The 20,171-nt window shown below is 42.5% G+C and overlaps 1 protein-coding gene across 1 annotated transcript in view; it reads right to left on the bottom strand.

Annotated features, from left to right (window-relative positions):
* Window positions 1–4,044: 4,044 nt before the first annotated feature.
* FBN2 (fibrillin 2) overlaps window positions 4,045–20,171 on the bottom strand; it is a 149,320-nt gene continuing 133,193 nt past the window's right edge. Inside the window, exons 55-65 of the mRNA XM_028749285.2 lie at window positions 18,524–18,655; window positions 17,669–17,794; window positions 16,086–16,292; window positions 14,797–14,922; window positions 14,132–14,254; window positions 13,460–13,576; window positions 12,678–12,806; window positions 11,051–11,170; window positions 10,323–10,554; window positions 9,071–9,236; window positions 4,045–5,998 (exon numbers count right to left, since the gene is read on the bottom strand). Of these exons, the coding sequence (XP_028605118.2) occupies window positions 5,633–5,998; window positions 9,071–9,236; window positions 10,323–10,554; window positions 11,051–11,170; window positions 12,678–12,806; window positions 13,460–13,576; window positions 14,132–14,254; window positions 14,797–14,922; window positions 16,086–16,292; window positions 17,669–17,794; window positions 18,524–18,655 (1,844 nt within the window). The 3' untranslated portion in view covers window positions 4,045–5,632. The remainder of the gene's footprint in view (window positions 5,999–9,070; window positions 9,237–10,322; window positions 10,555–11,050; window positions 11,171–12,677; window positions 12,807–13,459; window positions 13,577–14,131; window positions 14,255–14,796; window positions 14,923–16,085; window positions 16,293–17,668; window positions 17,795–18,523; window positions 18,656–20,171) is intronic.

Below are 20,171 nucleotides of genomic sequence, written 5' to 3'. Positions count from 1 at the left end.
ACTTCTTGCAGTGAGGGAACCACCAGAAGGCCCTCGGAGCTGGACATCAGTGTCTGGGCTGAACGATGGGGGTGGAGATGCTCCTTCAGGTGTATTGGGTTGAGGCCATTTAGGGTTTTAAAGGTCAGCACCATCACTTTGAATTGTGCTTGGAAATGTACTGGGAGCCAATGTGGGTCTTTCAGGACCGGTGTTATGTGGTCTCGGTGGCCATTCCCAGTCACCAGTCTAGCTGCCACATTCTGGATTCTAAATTCCAATTTGATTCCCACCATTCTCTTATATTATTCTGGGGAGGGAAATATGCCTCTATAGTTGATTTATATAGGGATGATATTAATCCGTTCGTTGCTATATTTTCTTCTACTATTTTTTTTTGGTATGACGTTAATTGTCTAGTGGCTTCAGTTTTAATCTTAAGAGTTTATTAGAAATCCCCTTAGTTGGTATCCTAATAGCCACGGTATTTGAATGTTCCCCAATTGGGTTTGTATCTCATTAATGGTAAGCGGCGTTCCATTTTTGTAAAAATATTTCAGGTCGTATAATTGTTTTTCTTTCCACCCTTCTATGTTAAAGATTTTATATTTATTTGTAGGTTATTTCTAGGTTTTATATTTACAGTGGTACCTCGCAAGACGAATGCCTCACAAGACAAAAAACTCGCAAGACGAAAGGGTTTTTGGTTTTTTGAGTTGCTTCGCAAGATGATTTTCCCTATGGGCTTGCTTCGCAAGATGCAAAAGTCTTGCGAGTGTGTTTCCTTTTTCTTAACACCATTAATACAGTTGCGACTTGACTTCGAGGAGCAGCTCATAGCACGCGGTGTGGTAGCCTTTTTTGAGGTTTTTGAAGACTTTGGTGATTTTTGTACCTACGGGACCGCCTCTCCTGGTATGCCCCACAGAGAAACCTACGGTCTGTAAATAAAAACATCCTCAAGGTCCCAGGCCTCAGAGAGGTTAGGCTGGCCTCAACTAGAGCCAGGGCCTTCTCGGCTGCAGCTCCAATCTGGTGGAATGCTCTGTCACAAGAGACTAGGGCCCTGCGGGACCTGACATCTTTCCGCAGGGCCTGCAAGACAGAGTTGTTCCACCAGGCCTTTGGTCAGGGCGCAGCCTGACTCCCTCCTCTGGCAACCTGCACAGTATTTTGGTTGCCATCAATTTGATTTTAATTAATTTTTATAATGAAATATTTTAGAATGTGTGATTATTCAACTATTTGGTTATTTGATTGTTGTTAGCCGCCCTGAGCCCAGCTTCGGCTGGGGAGGGCGGGATATAAATAAAATTTATTATTATTATTATTATTATTTTGAAGCTTTTCCAAAATTTTCCCGAAACCATGCTTCGCAATACGAAAAAAATCGCAAGACGAAAAAACTCGTGGAACGAATTAATTTCGTCTTGCGAGGCACCACTGTATTTGTAAGGATTGGGTAAAACTGTATTGGCATTATGAGTGATGTGCCTGGGACAAAGAGATTTGCCCATATTGTCCAAATTTCAAAAGTTGTGTAAGTAAATGGGTTTTTGAATCTGTGTAGGAAATTTAGTTTATCTTTTAAAAGAGGTATTACTTTCATAAGAATACTGTCTATTTCCACATTCTCCAGCTTATTCCATTGGATTCCCTCATTACCAGACATTAGGTCTATCATATTGCTTAGTTGACAGCTGTTTAAGTTTGGAAGTCCCCATCCTCCAACAGTTGGGTGCTGATACAGCAGGGATTTTTAAAATGTGTGTTCTATTTGATTGAAATACAAATGTATTAATTTTTCTTTACCAATTGGACATGTGGGCTGGTGGGATCCACACTGGTAGGGTTTGGAATAAAAATAATAACTTCGGAACAACATCATTTTGGTTGTGGCCAGTCGGTCCATAATAGAAAGTTTCATTTCCCCCCAGCACCGCCTATCTATGTTTATTGTTTTCCATACTTTGCCATAATTTGTCTGATATAACAAAGAGACTGCTCAGAGATAGTTTCCATATTCTGTGACAGGTCTAGGTGGTTGTTTTTTTTTTATTATTATTACTTCTAGGCTGAGTCCTAGTTAAGTCATAAAGGAGATGGCAGACTAAGGAAGGAGAACTTGCTTAAAACATGAAGCGGTATTTATTTTACCAACTGTTTTGTGACAATTTCCAAGGGGTTAGCTGTTTTCATTTGTCTTTAAGATGCCACAAGACTCTTTACTGTTTTTTTGTGAATATTGGCTAAGTGGATTTTTTGTGTGGAAGGAAAACTGCTTTTCTGTTGTAATTTGTTTGCAATGAAGGTGGAGTCAGTGCTTACAGAGGTGCTGGTGCATTCATCTGTTTGGGAGATATGCCCTCAATCTGTAAACCCTTCTGAATTCTCAGGGCCAAACTACACTTTATGTTAGATAATCTGATGAGATGTGAGCTTGTTTTCAACAGCTGCAGTATGGCAGGCTCCAGTCAGGACTGAGACTGCAGCATTGAGTAATGGTGGATTAAATCGTCCCTCCACACTGGGGACCTAGTTAAAATTGTGCCTCTAAGCCAGGGGTCAGCAAAAGTTTTCAGCAGGGAGCCAGTCCACTGTCCCTCAGACCTTGTGGTGGGCCGGACTATATTGGGGGAGGGGGGAAATGAACGAATTCCTATACACACTGGGAAGAATGGGGCGGGGGAAGGGCAGGCGTAATAAAATAAAATAAAATAGTGTGCATTAAAGCAGGGTGGGGAAGGCTCAACAGACAAGCTTACCCACTACCACACTGCTCATCCTCCCGCCACCCCCCAACACACACACACACACACACACACACACACACACACACACACACAGAAAGACCCACAATTGCTCCACGGAGAAAAAGGCCTACAGGAGCACCAGGGCTGCAATGGCGGCGGGAGGAAGAGGCCGAGTGGCGGTGGCTCTTGCTAATCAAACGCTGCTGAAGTAAACGAAGTGTGGTGTTTGATTGGCAGAGCCTTTGCCGCTTGGCCTCTTCCTCCCATCGCCATCGCTGGGAGTCTTGGCTTCGCAGTGGGTTCTTAAATGGCCAGGCGGGCTGCATCTAGGACCCAGGCAGGCCTGATCCGGCCCAGGGGCCATAGTTTGCTGACCCCTGCTCTAAGCTATTCAGCACAGGAGAGAAGGTCTTGCTGAATCATGGACTGACTACCTAATAATGACCAGCAAAGGGCAGGAGAATTGGCTGAAACAGGGAATTAAACTAACAAAATGGGACTGTAGCCAAGTGAGTTGTACAGTGGTACCTCGGGTTAAGTACTTAATTCGTTCTGGAGGTCCATTCTTAACCTGAAACTGTTCTTAACCTGAAGCAGCACTAATGGGGCCTCCTGCTGCCACCACGCCACCAGAGCATGATTTCTGTTATCATCCTGAAGCAAAGTTCTTAACCCAGGGTACTATTTCTGGGTTAGCAGAGTCTGTAACCCAAAGCATATGTAACCCGAGGTACCACTGTACTGAAGGGTATTCTCATTGAATTTGATGGAACTTGGCCGATTGTGTCCATTAATTTCAGTGGGTGTACTCTATGATGTCATGGTAGGAAAAGAAGCCTAGGTAGGAACGGCTTTGTAAAAGAATAGAAGGCTCTCTTTTCCTCTGGAAAGAGCAGAACTGATGATGAAGTAACACGTTGACTCAAATGTTCTCAAGCACAGCCTCCTGTCTTTTGTGGTCTGCCTCCTGCTGGCTTGTGGGCTTCCCAATGGTGTTTGGCTGATCACTGTGAGAATAGGATGTTGGAATCAATGGGCCTGTGGTGTGATGCAGCAGCGGTATACAGATATACAAGGGAGAAATGTAATTCTTCAAATGCAATATTCAAAACTATTGAACATTAGCTTTTTAAATTACAGCACCAGAGACATTTCCCACAGCCCCACTAAAGGTGCGAATTGCGGGAAAAGCTGCTGATTTTTTTTAGTAGGTCAGAAATACTTTGGGTGATGAGGAAAGATCTGGGTACTTTCATTATTTCCCTTCAGTTAGTAGGCATTTTTCTCCAAATGCCTGGACAAAGCAAGGCAGTTACCAGAAAATAGGTTTTATTGCAGGAAAGGTGGTGTTGTATTAGTACAAAGGCTTACAAAACAATACCCCCTTTTCTCAAAACAAAAATTGTAATTTACAATGTTTTCTTACTTCCATAAAGAAAATACAAAGTGAATGCAAACAGTGTGTGTAACGTGTTGCTAATCTTTGGTCAGCACAGGTAGATGCCTGGAAAAAACCCAGATTTGGCATGTGCTTTGGGTTGTTTCAGATGTGAGGTCCTTTTACATTGCATATTACAGGTACCAGCTGTCGTTTGTTAGCACCATGGTGACATACACTTATTAAAACATAATGGCACAACATTTTTTAAAAAAATACTAAAAGTAAACTAAATGCCAACTTGTTGTACAAAAGTAATTCTTATAAAATAGGCTATGATAAAATGAGGCATATTGTGTATAACTACAGTATTAATGAAAACTCTTAATTGGTTTCAAATATGCATTTTTTCTTTCTTTTTTTCTGTGCAGCATGAATAGTGTACACATATGGCAGCCCTGAAGCAGCTCAGTCGTATTTATTTCAGCATTAATCCAAGCCAGCACCATACAGAATGAGGCATCAGGTGTTCCCTTCTAAGAATATAAGGTTTGTTTTCAGCTGCCCACGGTAATGCAAGTATGGAGAGCACCTTGAGTTTGTGGTGAATGAGGTGTTGTGTGACATTGAGGTTATCAGGAGAAAATACAGTACGGTTTGGCCTGCAATTGGTACCACAAGCAGTCCAGGTATTTTGCTACAGTGGTTGAGTGCCACCTTCCATTATTAGGAATTTCTGAAATGGAATCTAGTCCTCAGGGCAGTAACATAAGCATTAGTATTGAAGCTTATGGTTTCTGTAATTCTGATCACAGTCACTGATGATAAGGCATGGCTTAAATACCCTACTTGGAGGGGGAAGGATGTTTTGACCCTCCGGAAATGTAATACAGTGCTCATTCGCCTTCATGATATTTTAAAGAACTGCCTTTATGCTTTGTGGGATGACTGGCACAATAGTGAAAGGACACTTTTTTGGGGGGGGGGGCGGAATCTCTTGGTTTCTCTTTTTTGAAAAGAAGAACCTCTTACCTGTAATAGTTCAAATTCATAAAATCTCAAGGAAAAACAGGTGTGTTTTCCTTTTTTGTGTGTTAACGTAGTTTGCTAAATTCTCATATATTACTGCATTAAAAATAAATAAAATCTCTATTTTTTAATTTAGGAACTATAGCAAAATACCCAACGTGCTAGACTGCTAATAGGAAAAAAGTAGCTCACATTTTGTGCCATATGCTGACCTCTTGAGCACCAGTATACTTTAAACTGAGGTTAGATGGAAGTTACAGTAACCATGATTGGCATTGTAGTCAAAAGCTTTGGCCACGGTAAAGTCAAAGGGCCATTCTGCAGTCTTGGACAGGATGGAAGGACTCAGAGATTTCTGTCCTTGGTAATTTTTGGTACTTTTGAAAAAGTCATTGTCTCTCTTTAAAGCTTTCAGAAAGCGAAGTATGTTCAGATGTATAAGTGCATGAATGGAAGTGAATCATTCATGAAGTGGAGCGAAGGAGTGGAGGTTTTAGTAGAGTTCAATCCAGAGCCTCATTTTAAGAGCTTCTCCAAGCTCTCCTAGGAGGTAGTTGTCCTCATTGCTTTCTTCCAGTTTCTTTAGCTCATTCTTTTTGTAGAGAGGGACGCTAGCAATTTCCAGTGCGTAAGTGCCGGCGATTGCCTTTTTCTTGGCAATCTGAAGGTAACTCAGCCCGTCCTTCTGGTGTATCCGGAAGATGTTATTATGATTACCAAAGGAAATCAGATAGCGGATGTGGTTTGTCAGGGGCTGAATTGCAGGAATGAGATCTAGGATGTGTTCTTTATTGCTGAGCCCAGACACATTGAATCTCATCTTCAACGGGTGGTCAATGTCCAAACTTTCCAAACTGATCTATAAACGAGAAGTGACAATGAAAGTATAGGCAAACCCCATGATCTGTCTTGTTTATACCGTTCTTACAGCTGTTAATTGGTCCAATTTGCCAAGTTTGCTGATCACACTAAATTGTTCAGGGTTGTTACAACAGAAGGAGATTGCAAAGAGACCTCACAGGACCTCTCTGAACTGAGTGATTGAACTGCATTTGCGATTTTGCTGCCCAGTGAAAACAGAAAACTGATACAGTGGTGCCTCGCAAGACGAAATTAATTCGTTCCGCAAGTTTTTTCTTCTTGCGAGTTTTTCGTCTTGCGAAGCACGGTTTCCCATAGGAATGCATTGAAAATCAATCAATGCGATCCTATGGAAACCGCCTTCAGACCAGGTCTGGGGACAGTCTGTCCCCCGACCTCTTCTGAAGGCTGGGGGGGGGAGGGCTTTTCTTCCCACCGCCAGCCTTCAGAAGGCTGTTCTGAAGGCTGGCGGTGGGAAGAAAAGCCCTTCTCCCCACCTCCCCCCCCCCCGCAAGCTCCGGGGACAGGAGGGCTTTGCTGCCGACCGCCAGCATTTTAAAAGCCCTCGGGACAGCGGAGACTTCTCCGCTGTCCCGGGGCGATGTTAAAATGCTGGCGGGCGGCAGCGAAGCCTCCGCTGTCCCGGGGCGATTTTAAAATGCTAGCGGGCGGCAGCCAAGGGTTCGCTGCCGCCCGCCAGCATTTTAAAATCGCCCCGGGACAGCGGAGAAGTCTCAGCTGTCCCGGGAAGGCAGGCGGGGGGGAGCAAAGACTTTTGCCCCCCGCTGGCCTTCAGAAGAGGTCCAGGACCTCTTCTGAAGGCCGGCGGTGGGCGAAAGTCTTTGCTCCCCACCGCCAGTATTTAAAAGAGGTCCCCGGAGATTTCCCTATGGGCTTTCTTCTTGCGAAGCAAGCCCATAGGGAAATTCGTCTTGCGGAACGACTCAAAAACGGAAAACTCTTTCGTCTTGTGAGTTTTTCGTTTTGCGAGGCGTTCGTCTTGCGAGGCACCACTGTATTGTAATGCCATTACACAAATCTCTGGTGCATTTGGAATTCTGTGTACAATTCTGGTTGCCATACCACAAAAAAGGATGGTGTGGAATTGGAAAAGGTTCAGAACAGGGCAACCAAAAGAATCAAGGGAGCAGCTCCTCTGTGAGGGTACGTTATAACATTTGGGGCTTTTGTTAAGAGAAAAGGCAAGGAAGAGGTGTCATGACAGAAGTTTATAAAATTATGCATGGCATGGAGAAAGTGGCTAGAAAAGGGGTTTTCATGAAGGACAAGGCTTTCAATGGCCCAGTTGCTGGAAACAGCAGAAGGGCAGAGTACCTTTGTGCTCAGCTCCTGTTTGCAGGTTTCCCACAAGTGTTTGGTTGGCTACTGTGAGAACAGGACGCTGGTCTAGGTGGGCATTGGCCAGATCCACCAGGCTCTTCTTATGTTTTTACCCCCGTCTGGTTATTGCATGTCAAATAGGCAGGCGCTGGCTTATACCAGGAAGCTGCATTTCAAGAGGCTGGCTTTAAAATTGGGACGTTTGCCACAGTTACAGCTAGGGGTGACCTTTACAGACAAATACAAATATGAGCATCTGTGCAGTACAGAGATTAGTTTGAGTAAAGCTATACAATGTGGTAGAGCCTAAGAAATGTTCATGAACGTTCTATCGCAGCACTTGACGGAATAGGAGAGGGTGGTCCAGTATGGAGCCCAAGGGCTGCATGCTGCCCTCAGAAACATTTGACACCCCCTGCCCAGCCCTTGTGCTGCCTTCCCAAAGCCAGGTTAAGTGTGGTGCTGGGATTTGGGAAGGAGGGTCTTTGATTGCTCCCATTTCCTTCCATAGGCCTACTTAGTGCTGGCCCAGCTTTGGGAAGGAGGCAGGATGGCTCTAGGCCCCGGTCAGAGCCTCACGCCTCCTTCCCAAAGCCTGGTGCTTTTTTTAGCCACCCGTGAGAAGACAGCACTGGGGCTCACCCTGTGCACGCCAAAGCAGTGTACAGCTCATGGATTCTGTGTCAAAGTACTCTTGCGGCTCACTTGGTGTGAAAAGTGGGGCCGCCCTCGGATAGGGTAACCAAGAAATTCCAACCCTTCCCCCAGTTTGACAGGAAAAAGCTAGCTACCTCAATTGGCCAAATCTATTCAACTTACCGTATTTTTCGCCCTATAAGACGCACTTTTCCCCCTCCAAAAATGAAGGGGAAATGTGTGTGCCTCTTATGGGGCGAATGCAGAATCCTTGGCTTCAGCGATAGCAACGCGAAGCCTCCGAAGCCTGCGCTCCGGAGGCTTCGCGTTGCTTCCGCTGAAGCCAGGAGAGTCTGCTCTTTGAGGCTGGCGGTGGGGGAAAGCAGCGCTTCCCCCATTGCCAGCCCCAGAGGATGGGGGGCAGCAGGAAGGCGCGCGACGCCTTGCCGCTACTCTCCAACCCGGCTTCGAGGCTGGCGGTGGGGAAAGCAGTACTTCCCCCATTGCCAGCCCCAGAGGATGGGGGGGGCAGCAGGAAGGTGCGCGACGCCTTCCCACTACTCTCCAACCCTCCTTTGGGCTTTTGCGGGAGATGGGGGAATTCCCCCACCTCCCGCAAAAGCCGCACGCTCTTTAAAGTGGCTCCGCGGCTTTGGCTGGCTTTTCTACGAGGGGGGGGGATTCCCCCACCTCCTAGAACAGCCCGCAGGAGCCGCACACCCCTTAAAGAGCGCGCCACTCTTGGGGGCTTTTCCCCAAGGAGGGAGAAGGGACTGACTGGCAGAGTCAGTCCGTTCTCCCTCCTGGTCGAAAAAAAAGCCCCGCGTGACTCCTGCGGGCTTTTGCGGGAGGTGGGGGAATTCCGCCACCTCCCGCAAAAGCAGGGAGAAGGTCTTGGAGTAGCGCACAGGCTGCGTGCAGCCTGTCCACTACTCCCAGAGCTGCGGGGGGGAAATCATATTTTTTCCCTTGATTCCCCCCCCCCCCTGAAAACTAGGTGCGTCCTATGGGCCGGTGCGTCCTATAGGGCGAAAAATATGGTAGTTTAGGAACAGAAAGTGCAAACTAGTTTAACTCTACAGTTCTTGCTTACCTCATTCAGCTCAGTTTGATTGAGACTTCTTTTCTTCCTGCTGTCTTTTTTGGAGTAGCCATTAATCTTACACTCATAACATGCTTCAGGAGACAAAGCATTCTCTTCATCCCCATCTAAGGGCAGATACTGGCCTTTATTAAACCCCATACCTGAGACACAGTGCCTGTGGGAAGAATATAGCAATTTTAATACTTGAAAATCTAAACCATCAGGTTTCCACTTCCACGTCCTCAGTATGGAATCGTGGCAAACCATATAGTACTGAAAACATTCTTAAAATTTTGTTTGTTTTGAACATAAACAAGCGGTCTTTGAAGAAAGGTGAACATGAGTTACTCTGAGGTGAGACGCAGGGCATCTTTGCAGTATTATACCTGGCTATTTCTGCAGCAATCTTCTGGCAGTGGCAGAAGAGAAAATATTATCTCTAGGTTTGGGCACAATGCATTTAATCCTTGGCTAGTCCACGTTAGTTCACTGAGGAAGAAAACAGACTCTATCCAGGATATCAAAAGTACTACAAACTGTTCTGTTGTATAAAGTGAAGAGAGTAGCCACACTTTTAATATTGTCTAATATGGGGCTTGATGGTGGACAGGCCTTGGTGGGTGCTAAGACAAGTTTGATAAGAAAAGCAGAATGGAGCCAGTTGACTTTATAACTGGTTGGCAGAATTGCTAGAAGGTCCCTGGCAGGAATCAGCATTAAGATTTAAGAAAAAGCTGCTTGCTGGTGGGATGGACCAGGTGGACTATTGCTGCTTACCAGAAGAGGTAAGGATTGTGGAACCAATCCAACACTCCTACCAGTGCATTTGCACTCCGCTGACCTCTCTGCTGCGTTGCCTTCTTCATCCCAGTGAGCATCACTAAACAACCTGCTGGGAAGCTGGTGTTGTAGCTTTGCCCCAACTGGCAAGAAGTATCTGGATTTTAAGACTTGTTGGGAGTGATGTAGCTGGACACCTAGGCCTGTGTCTTTGTAAAGGAGCAGAAGATCTCAGTTGCCCTGTAGTGTCTCTTATTGCTGACTGTCTAAAGGCTGTCCTAATCTCCCAGCCACTTCAGAAAGGAAAGTGTGAAAATTATGCTTCTTGTTCTCATATAATCAATCAGAAATAGTGCGTTGATAAAATACTAGATAACTAGAACACGTTTGCTAACAATTTGGGCTACCTGGGCCTTCTAGAAGATTAGCATTATAATAAAACAAAGATGCTGGCTTGTGGGAATCACCAGCAACTACTCACCCTTGCCCAACTCTGTAATATCCAGGTGGGCAACCACAAAGATAACCGCCTTCTGTGTTGGAGCAACCGTAATTGCAGGGGTTCTTAGTGGATGAACATTCGTTTACATCATGGCACGCAGCTGAGAACTGATCAAAGGAAAATCCAGAGGGGCAGGCACATTTGTAGCTTCCAAGAGTGTTGTAGCATGAAGCTGAACCACAAATACTAGGATTTGAGCATTCATTTTCATCTGTTGGACAAATGACAACATTTTTTATTTTTTTTAAGGTATACAGAATTTATTAGCAGGACAATAGTAGTAAAACAGTAATATAAACAGGTTCTCAATTTCAGATTTTAAAGATTGGAACAGGAAAGTGCTCTTGTCGTTTTAAATAACTACAAGATAAAACATACTTCAGTACGGTAGTGGGGTAAATATCTCACCAGCAGTGTGAGAGGGCAAACCCCATCTATTGTGCTTTCTTTGACTCTTCCCACCATAATTATTGTTTTGCTCTCCCTCAGCACCTACAAATGCATAGTTCCTTGAATGCAGACTATAGCTAAAGGTGTCCTTTGGCAACACAGAGCTGTTTCCATTAGCTGGCTGAAATCCTATAATCTATGCCTCATTAGTGCCACCCTGCTGCCCTGCTGTTTAGTTTCTTCGTCAGAGTTTTGGAAACTGAAATGTTGAATTTGAGATTTTGGAATGATCTGCTTGTGAAGTTTTGTTTTCTTACCCACACATTGATTCCACTGATAATGCTGAACATATCCTTGTGGGCAGCCACATCTGTAGCCACCAAGAATGTTTTGGCAGCCATGTTGACACCTGTGGTTTCCTTCACACTCGTCCACATCTGTAAAGAAATAATGTGGTAGATATAAGAAGAAAAGGGAGAGTTGCAATTCTATACACACTTACCTTACAAGTTCCATCAACTCAGTGGGACTTATTTTTAAGCAACTATGCAATAGGATTGCGCCTTAACAAAATTTCTTCATAGAAAATTGGAGTTGGTAGTAACCCTTTTGATCAACCCTTTACACCCTCCCTGGGAAGATTCCCAATCTTCTCCAAGAAATAGAGCCCCCTGGGTTTTAAAGGATACCTGTTCCAATATATCATTTATTATACAGTCACAAAGCTGCTAAAGTTCCAATGTCTTATTGACTTATTCTTGCAGCTAGGAGGTGTTTACTGATACAACGAAAACTGATTGCTTCTCATTAAGTTGCCTTGGTAAACGGTCTATGACATTTTAATGGATATTTGAACATTTCATTCTTCTTTTCTTACATTAGATATGCTCACTGCCTTCATAATTTCCTTAAGTGTTTAAAGTATTTACCACCTTCATTGTCCTTTGAGACATCTCTAGTTTGTTCTTACCTTTCTTAAAATGTTGTGACCAGAACAGGGCACAGTAATCCAGCTGCATTCTAAGTAGCACAGGGTAAAATAATATCTCCTGTGTTCCACTTAGCTGCAAAAGGCCCTTCAAATTCTGAATTGCATTTAGAGGCTTGGATCTGAAAGTGCCCTTCCATGAACAAGAAACCTCTTCTGCTTCGAGAAGGGCTGTTAGCAACTTAGTGGAAGAGCTTTGTGTGAGAAAAGTGCACTGAAATCCAGATATGTTCTTCTGTTTATGCAAGTCTGCTTCCTATCTGCTGCCCCCACTTCCAAATTTTTAACTAGGTATGATTTAAATCTCTTACATGTGTGCATAGCAAGCACTAATGGCTGGAATGGGAACAGTTCCCCACTGTAAAACTACTTTAAATCCTCAAGCCTTGATTAACAAATCAAATCTTGCTTTCCAATGGGGAACTTTTTGCGATACACACACTGCAATGCAATCCCAGATACCTGATTATACAAAGCCTTCCGCCAGTGCTTGTACAGAAGTTAACTGAAAAGAGCCAATAACTGAAAGCATTTAACTCAGGTTCTTTGGACCCAACCCAGAATCTGAGATCTGGTGCATACATCTAATAGTGAGATTTAATCATTACTGAAAACACGACAGTGGCAAACAGTGATTGCTTTAAAATTCTTGCTTCAAAGAATTGCTTAAAAATGTTTGCTTAGAAATATTCACCCAGCTACTTAGAACTAATAGAGCAAAAGGTATAACTAATGGAATACTTATGCTGCTGTCTCATTAGACTCAACTAGCTGCCTAAGCTAAAGCATTCAGATTTTGAATGTTGTGTTGCAATGAAGTCCCATAATAAACCTGTCTATGCTCTTTATGAATTTGTAGTATAAGCTCAGTATGTAATATTATGTAAATAGGACTATGATCTTACACCTGCTGCAAATATATCATCTACAAATAACTTTCAATGTTCAGATTTTACCATCACAGTTTAATCCAGTTGAGTCTAGGGAGAAACCTCTCTGGCATTCACAGGTGAAACTTCCAGGAGTATTCTGGCAGATTCCTTTTGATCCACAAAGTGAAGGCTGTGATCCACATTCATTGTTATCTAAAAAGTTATTCATTCTTATGAATCAGATTGAAAAAAGAGATCTAATACAAATATAGAAGTATATGGCAATGGATATATACATGCTTGAAACTTGCACATTTCTATAGCTATCAACATAGCACATGGTGTTGACTAGGGGTTCGGAATATGATAGATTGTGGGAATTATCTGCACCCACAGTGCTACTGCCAGATGCAAACTAAATAGGGGGTTCTCTTTTGAAAATATTTCATTCCACATCATTAACTTTGATTTAAATCCGCAAGGTGTGTGCTAAAGGTCAAAGAAGATTATGGGCTTTTGATATGCCAATAAAAAATACTTTTGAATGTAGTTATAAGCAACTGTAACTTTAAGTCAGCTTTTAATAATGCTTTACTCCTTTGTCTCTGTGTGGTTACATTTACATTGTAATATTCAGCAACTGCATAAAAATCCTCAGTAAGTGCTTTTTTCATTTCTTCTGACATTTTTCTTTATCTACATCCCCCCCTTGAACTTCTAAGTAGTGCAGTGATGACAAATATCTTTATACAGTTGGGTTGTTGTTGTTTAAAAAATAATAATTCTACACAGATCAGATAAAAAAATCAGGCAATTAATGTGACTTGTTTTTATGAACGAAAATTCAATGTTTCAATTGAACTTACCAATACAAGCCGTATGATGTTGTGTGAAACCTGGTGGACATTTACATGTGAACCCTCCCAAGGTATTGACACAAAGGAACTGGCAGTTGTGCTGCTTAGTTTGACATTCATCAAGATCTAAAAGTGAAAAAGAAGTAAAATGTATTATGTTCAAAATGAAAGCAGAATAGTTATTTACTAACAAATTATGTATATAATAGTCAGGAAAATTATGATTTCCTCTTAGTTACAAGGCTCTTTTACATGCTTACCCCATGCTTGGCTTGAACGGCTGAAGTATAATTCTATAATTAAGAAGCAAAGCAGAGCTGACTGCCTTTACCCAACTTGTCAAGACCCTACCTCTGTTTTAGTCAGTCTCAGATACACCTGTTTTGTGCCTCTGTTCCTTCTAGGGAATACTGCCCAAGCCTTCTCTGCCTGCAGCAGAAGTAAAGGCTCTTGCAATATACAATTGAACATACTGGGTCAAACTATACCTTTTTTTATACAAAAAACAAGCAAAAGCCTTGGTCTAGCAGGCCACTTTTATTCAAAAGGAAAAGGAGCAGTGGGGAATGTACTCCCAGTCCAGACTGGGACCCCACACCCAATTCACTGCCAAAAATTCAAGTATTACACAAGAAGGCATTAACGAATAAAAGGAACCCATCAAAGCACTCAGCTACTAACCTCTACAGGTTTTTCCATCTTCTTGCAAAATATAGCCACGCGGGCAAGAACACTGGTAACTTCCTTCACTGTTCTTGCAGATAAAGTTGCATGGTTTGGGAGACTGGGAGCATTCATCAAGATCTAAGTAGGATAATGAACTATTAGTAATTCAGTTTCTTGCTGGTGATAATATCTAAAGATACAAAGAAATGACTATTCCCCCCTCATATGGTAAATATTGAAAAGAAAAACAGGTGTGTGCTAAGAGCCACCTTGAACGCTATTTGGTGTAAAGATGGGATACACATTCAGTCAATAATTGCACAAAATGGGTGAATCTTTCTCCTAACATCCGTAATATTACTATATTTCAGGATAGCGCCAATATGACCTCTGCTTCCTTTCCTAACTCCCAGATATGGGTCTGATATGGAGTGGGATTGGTCTGCTTAGACGGCGATAGCAACCCCTGCGTCACACACTTGCAGCTCATTTGTAAACCAGTTGTTACTGTTCCACAGCTTAAAGGGGGAAATTGCTACTTAGGGCTGTGTGGCCAGAAGTTTCCCCATTTTGTACTGCAAAGTGTTCGTTCACTTATGTAATGGAGCAACAAGGAAGGCTATAAGGCTGTTTTCAAGTCAACCAAAAAGAATGAATTTGAAGTCGTTGGTAAAACTTACCCACACAAGAAGTACCACTAATATCAGTGGTGTAGCCAACTTTACAAAAGCATCTGAAAGAGCCCATGGTGTTGATACATTGGCCATGCCTACATAGACTTGGCATGACTTTACACTCATCAATATCTGTGGAATAACAGGAAATATTTCAAAAATTACATTTCTTACTGTAGCATAAGAGACTAAGGATGAAATCCTGATGTGGAGCATAGTCTAATTGCCTCATTCTGCACACTACTGGCAGGGGGAAAGGAGGCCGGACAAACAGTATTTCATGCCAAGAAACAGCCCATTTTACCTCCGATTCCCCCCCCCCCCCAATTGTCTCCCTTAGAAGGATAAATCCTATTATGCTTGGAATGTCCCCTCAGAAACCATAAAACTGCACCTTTATTTGCTTAAGAATGTATTACACAATTTTTCAAACAAATTATTTATCTTTCAACCTTATTGTCAAATTCTGAGTATTTACTTCATTGCGTTAAGTAGAATTTGTAGGCTTGTCACACAAATACCAAACCATTTGCCTAACTACTTACCAATTTAACTTAACAGAATTCATATCTGCCCAGCATCAGTGAGCATAAATTGGTTGGAATGAATAAAATTTGAAAACTACAATACAGTCATACCTCATGTTACGTTTACTTCATGATACGTTTTTTCAGGTTGCGTCTCGCAGCAAACCGGAAGACCGGAAAGGGTTGCTTCCGGGTTTCGCTGCTTGCGCATGCACAGAAGTGCCAAATTGCGTCACGCACCTGCGCATGTACGGTGCTTCAAGTTGCGGGCTTTTCATGTTGCGAACAAGTCTCCAGAACAGATCCTGTTCGCAACCAGAGGTACCACTGTAGTATACGGTAGGTGGCCCATTTTGCATGTCACATGGTTTATAGTTAAAATAAACTATGAGTAGCATGCCAGCAGGGCACACTGCAGAAATCGCAGGCACTCCACTCCTCCCTCGTTCCTACTGCTCCTGATCTGCTAGGAAAGGAGCCATGGTCTGCTTTGCCATATTGTCCGAAAGTGGGATTGCCGTTTGCATCCCATGGACAAAAGAAGCTGGATATCCATTGAGAGAAACTGCTGCACAGTTGTGTTTAATTTACAACACTGTCAACATACACCACAAAATCATTGAATTTTTGGTTTGCAGAAAGCTTTCTGTCTGTTATTTTTAACTTTACAGTTAGCCATCTACTCCTGTTTCAGAATAAAATACTGTTCAGCAAATTAGGAAAAATCACATAAGACCCATTTATCCCACTTTTCTATCAAAACAGTACCTCGTCCATCGGTGGTGTACCCGGGGCCATGTGGGCAAAGTTTCTTGTACTGGGTTGTTCCTGGAAGTGGGCAAACCTCGCACTGATTGCCCCAGCCTCTGCCTCCATCACAACAGCACTCTGATTTTGTGACAAGGTTTCGGCTGCTAGAAGCCATCTGGCACATTGTCTGCAAGACTTCAGCAAAGCAGAAACCTTCACGGTTATCTGTGAAGTGAATGTGAAGTAGCAACATACGGATTAGAACAAGGTGCACGTCCTTGTTTAAACTATTTATTAGGTGCTCTTTAGCACAATCAGCTTTTATTTGCATTAATACAACATTTACATATATTTCTAGAGTTGACATGAGGACTTCTGTTGTGATGGTAGTGTAATAACAACAACAAATATGCCACAACTGTAATTTTTCCAGGTTAAATGCCTGGGAAGAAAAGGGTATCATATTCTATGGAACCATTTTATCCAAATAGCCAGCAAGTCCTTTTCCAAATTATCATACTTCATCCCAGAATACTACCTGAAAACCAACAAATCTATTTTATTAGAATTATAAACTGGTCCATTTTTTGTACCCTGATGTGGTTTTTCAACACAGTGGTGCCTCGCAAGACGAAATGAATTCGTTCTGTGAGTTTTTTCGTCTTGCGAATTTTTCGTCTTGCAAAGCACAGTTTCCCATAGGATTAACGGTTTTAAGAAAAAGGAAACAAACTTGCAAGACGTTTTTGTCTTGCGAAGCAAGCCCATAGGGAAATTTGTCTTGCGAAGCAACTCAAAAAACCAAAAACCCTTTCGTCTTGCGAGTTTTTTGTCTTGCGAGGCATTCGTCTTGCGAGGTACCACTGTACATAATTATAAATACCACTCACAAAATACTATTTCATTTTAATACTACATACATGTCCATAAGTTCTGTAAGCCAAAATCCAAATATACTTTTAGTAGTAACAATAAGGTTACTACTCAGCAGGTAAACTGATGTTTACCTTCCTTGTTTTTATGCATTTTATTCATGTAACGATTTTAATACACAGTAAGATTACATTGGCATTTATTTACCAAATTCGTAAGCAAAATGTGTAAGGTAGATATGTTGGAATCTAAATGTTAATTATGAAATTTAATAGCTTTATCACCATCAAAGATCATTCTCTCAGAAAACTATGGGCATGCTATATTAATCTGTGTCCTGAGCACTAACTCTTAGCAATTTGATGGGGGAAATCCAGTCTGTATCCTGAACAATTGAGCAATATATACAGTATAGCTCTTGCAAAAGTACACCTCTCTCTCGACATATGACAGGATAGCTTGATAGTAGGGCAACCCTGAAAATGGAACATTGCATGCATGAAAGGTGTTAAATTACTACTTGATATAGTATCTCCAGCTAATTTAATTAGTTTTCTCTCAAACCATCTGTTTTTGTGTGTTTTTTTTTAGCAATTTCCCTTCCTTGTAGATAAGACAGATACAAAAGATTTTGTTTCAGTCAACTACCACTTATATCCAAACTGGCAAAGATTTCTTAAACACTCCCTTCATTTGAACAGAAAATAATGGACTGTAGGTTTACTTGCCAATGCATTCAGTTCCAGATGAACTTGACTGGAAACCATCATTGCATTCACACCTGTAACTTCCAATAATGTTGACACAGTGGCCATTTTCACAGATACCTGGCTTGGTGCGGCATTCATTTTCATCTTTATCACAAATACAGAAACCAAAAATAAATATATACAGAATCACAATGCAAGTTAAATGATACCAATACAATCAACAACTTAAGATCACTCAGTTGGGTTTCCCCTTCCTAAATGCTAACTGAGGCTGCAGAAGGACAATAATATTTCTAGCAACACTATCGGTCCCAAATTAAGTCTGAGATCTAGGAGCCTGATTTCCTCTCTGTAATAATCCAGTGCTATGGTGCTGAGGGTTCCCATAGAAAACTGATAGGAAGTAAGAAACGTCAGAATTAATCCTGTAAACTCCCAGTTTACGCTCAGCATATATTAGGGACGGGGAGAAATTCAGTTCAGTTCACAATTTAATGGAAGCCTACATAATTCGTACTTCCCAAAGCATTATGCAGACTGAAATGCAACTGTCCTTCAAAATTCACACTTCTCCCAATTTTGTGATGAAGCTTTCCAACCAAAAAATGAGCACACGTTAGAAGTGTGCATCAAATCCACAGGTGAGTGAAAGGAGCATACAAAAAAATCCTAATATCAGGGACACTGCTTGAATAAATATGGACGTTAGGCAACACGGCATACAAAACTGTGTCTATTATGTGCACTAACAATAGATCGGAAAAAGTCATAATATACATTAACTTTTATTCATAACAGTCACTAGGTAATACAGGAATACTGAGTTAAATAGGCTCAAGTTTTTTTCTTGAAGCACCCTATCTTACTACTTACCCATGCAACCTTCTCCATCTGGTCTGCGGGTCATTCCAGGAGGGCAGATGCACATGAAAGTTCCTATCAGATTTTTGCACATCATACCTCTTGATTCACAGTCGTGTAGACCTTCTGCACATTCATCAAGATCTTTAAAAAATAACCAAGGAATGTATATGCTTAGAACATCAATCTACTATTTGTTCTGGGGACAATATTCTGTCAGTAGAGTCCTATACGTATGCACCCCAAAGTAAACAGCAAAGAGTATAAGGGGACTTAAGTGAGTACAGTGGTACCTCAGGTTAAGTACTTAATTCGTTCTGGAGATCCGTACTTAACCTGAAACTGTTCTTAACCCGAAGCACCACTTTAGCTAATGGGGCCTCCTGCTGCTGCCGCGCCACCGGAGCACAATTTCTGTTCTCATCCTGAAACAAAGTTCTTAACCTGAAGCACTATTTCTGGGTTAGCAGAGTCTGTAACCTGAAGTGTATGTAACCTGAAGTGTATGTAACCTGAGGTACCACTGTATACTGTCTTGCACAGATGGGGAAGGGTAGCTTTCTCTGAAATGTCCATTCCATGCACAGGGCCAGCTAGACATACGAAACAAGGAGTCTCAAAATGTGGATGAGCCAGTCATGTTGGGAAGAGGGGTTCAATTTGTTAGGCACTGGGGAACAGTTTAGGGTAATTTTTGGAACAAGTCATGCCTGTACAAAAGGGACTGACTCCACTTGAACCAGGATGCAACCAGATAGATGGGAGCTTAAAAGAAAAGAAGTAGCAGAGCACCTTTAAAACTGATCACCAAGGAAAAATCAAAAAGAGCCGAAGAGTTTCCAGCTGAGGATAAATCATCCCTAAGGGATGAGGGTGAAAATGTTCATGACTGCCCAAACAGGAAAGAGGCAGGAAGTACCATTTGTACCTACCTGAAAGGTAGATTTGCATGTCCAGTGTAGCATCACTGAGTTGGGATTACTTGTGCCTCTAGTGGACAAAAGAAGGAGTAGGTTTTTCAGGAAATAGGCTAGCCTCTCCTCAGTTTTGCATATTCGCTGAGAATGAACTGGCCAGAACTGAAACTCAGAACAGTGTTAACCTACTTCCTACAACAAACAAACAACATAAAGTCCAGTTGGGCAACCAGAGGTGGCAATCAGTGTCACAGGCCATAGAAGGGTGTGGCCCCAGTGATGCTACACTGGACAAGGACCTCAGGTAGGTATAACAGTACTATTTCACTTGCCAGTGTGGAATAGCTAGGTTGGGACATTGTGGCTTCTGACATCCTGGCTGTTACCAATCCCTGTTGTGATCCGCTGCTGCATCCAACCAGTGAAATAATAATAATAATAAAGATCTCTGGACGTAAAAGCCCTGGTAAAGGTAAAGGGACCCCTGACCATTAGGTTCAGTCGTGACCGACTCTGGGGTTTTGGCGCTCATCTTGCTTTATTGGCCAAGGGAGCCGGCGTACAGCTTCCGGGTCATGTGGCCAGCATGACTAAGCCGCTTCTGGTGAACCAGAGCAGCGCACGGAAACACCGTCTACCTTCCCGCCGGAGCGGTACCTATTTATCTACTTGCACTTTGATGTGCTTTCGAACTGCTAGGTTGGCAGGAGCAGGGACTGAGCAACGGGAGCTCACCCCGTCGC

The sequence above is a fragment of the Podarcis muralis genome, chromosome 11 (genome assembly GCF_964188315.1).
Source record: "Podarcis muralis chromosome 11, rPodMur119.hap1.1, whole genome shotgun sequence".
Lineage (NCBI taxonomy): Eukaryota > Metazoa > Chordata > Lepidosauria > Squamata > Lacertidae > Podarcis > Podarcis muralis.
Note: the sequence above shows the minus strand (reverse complement) of the source record. Positions and strands in the feature narration are given on the sequence as shown.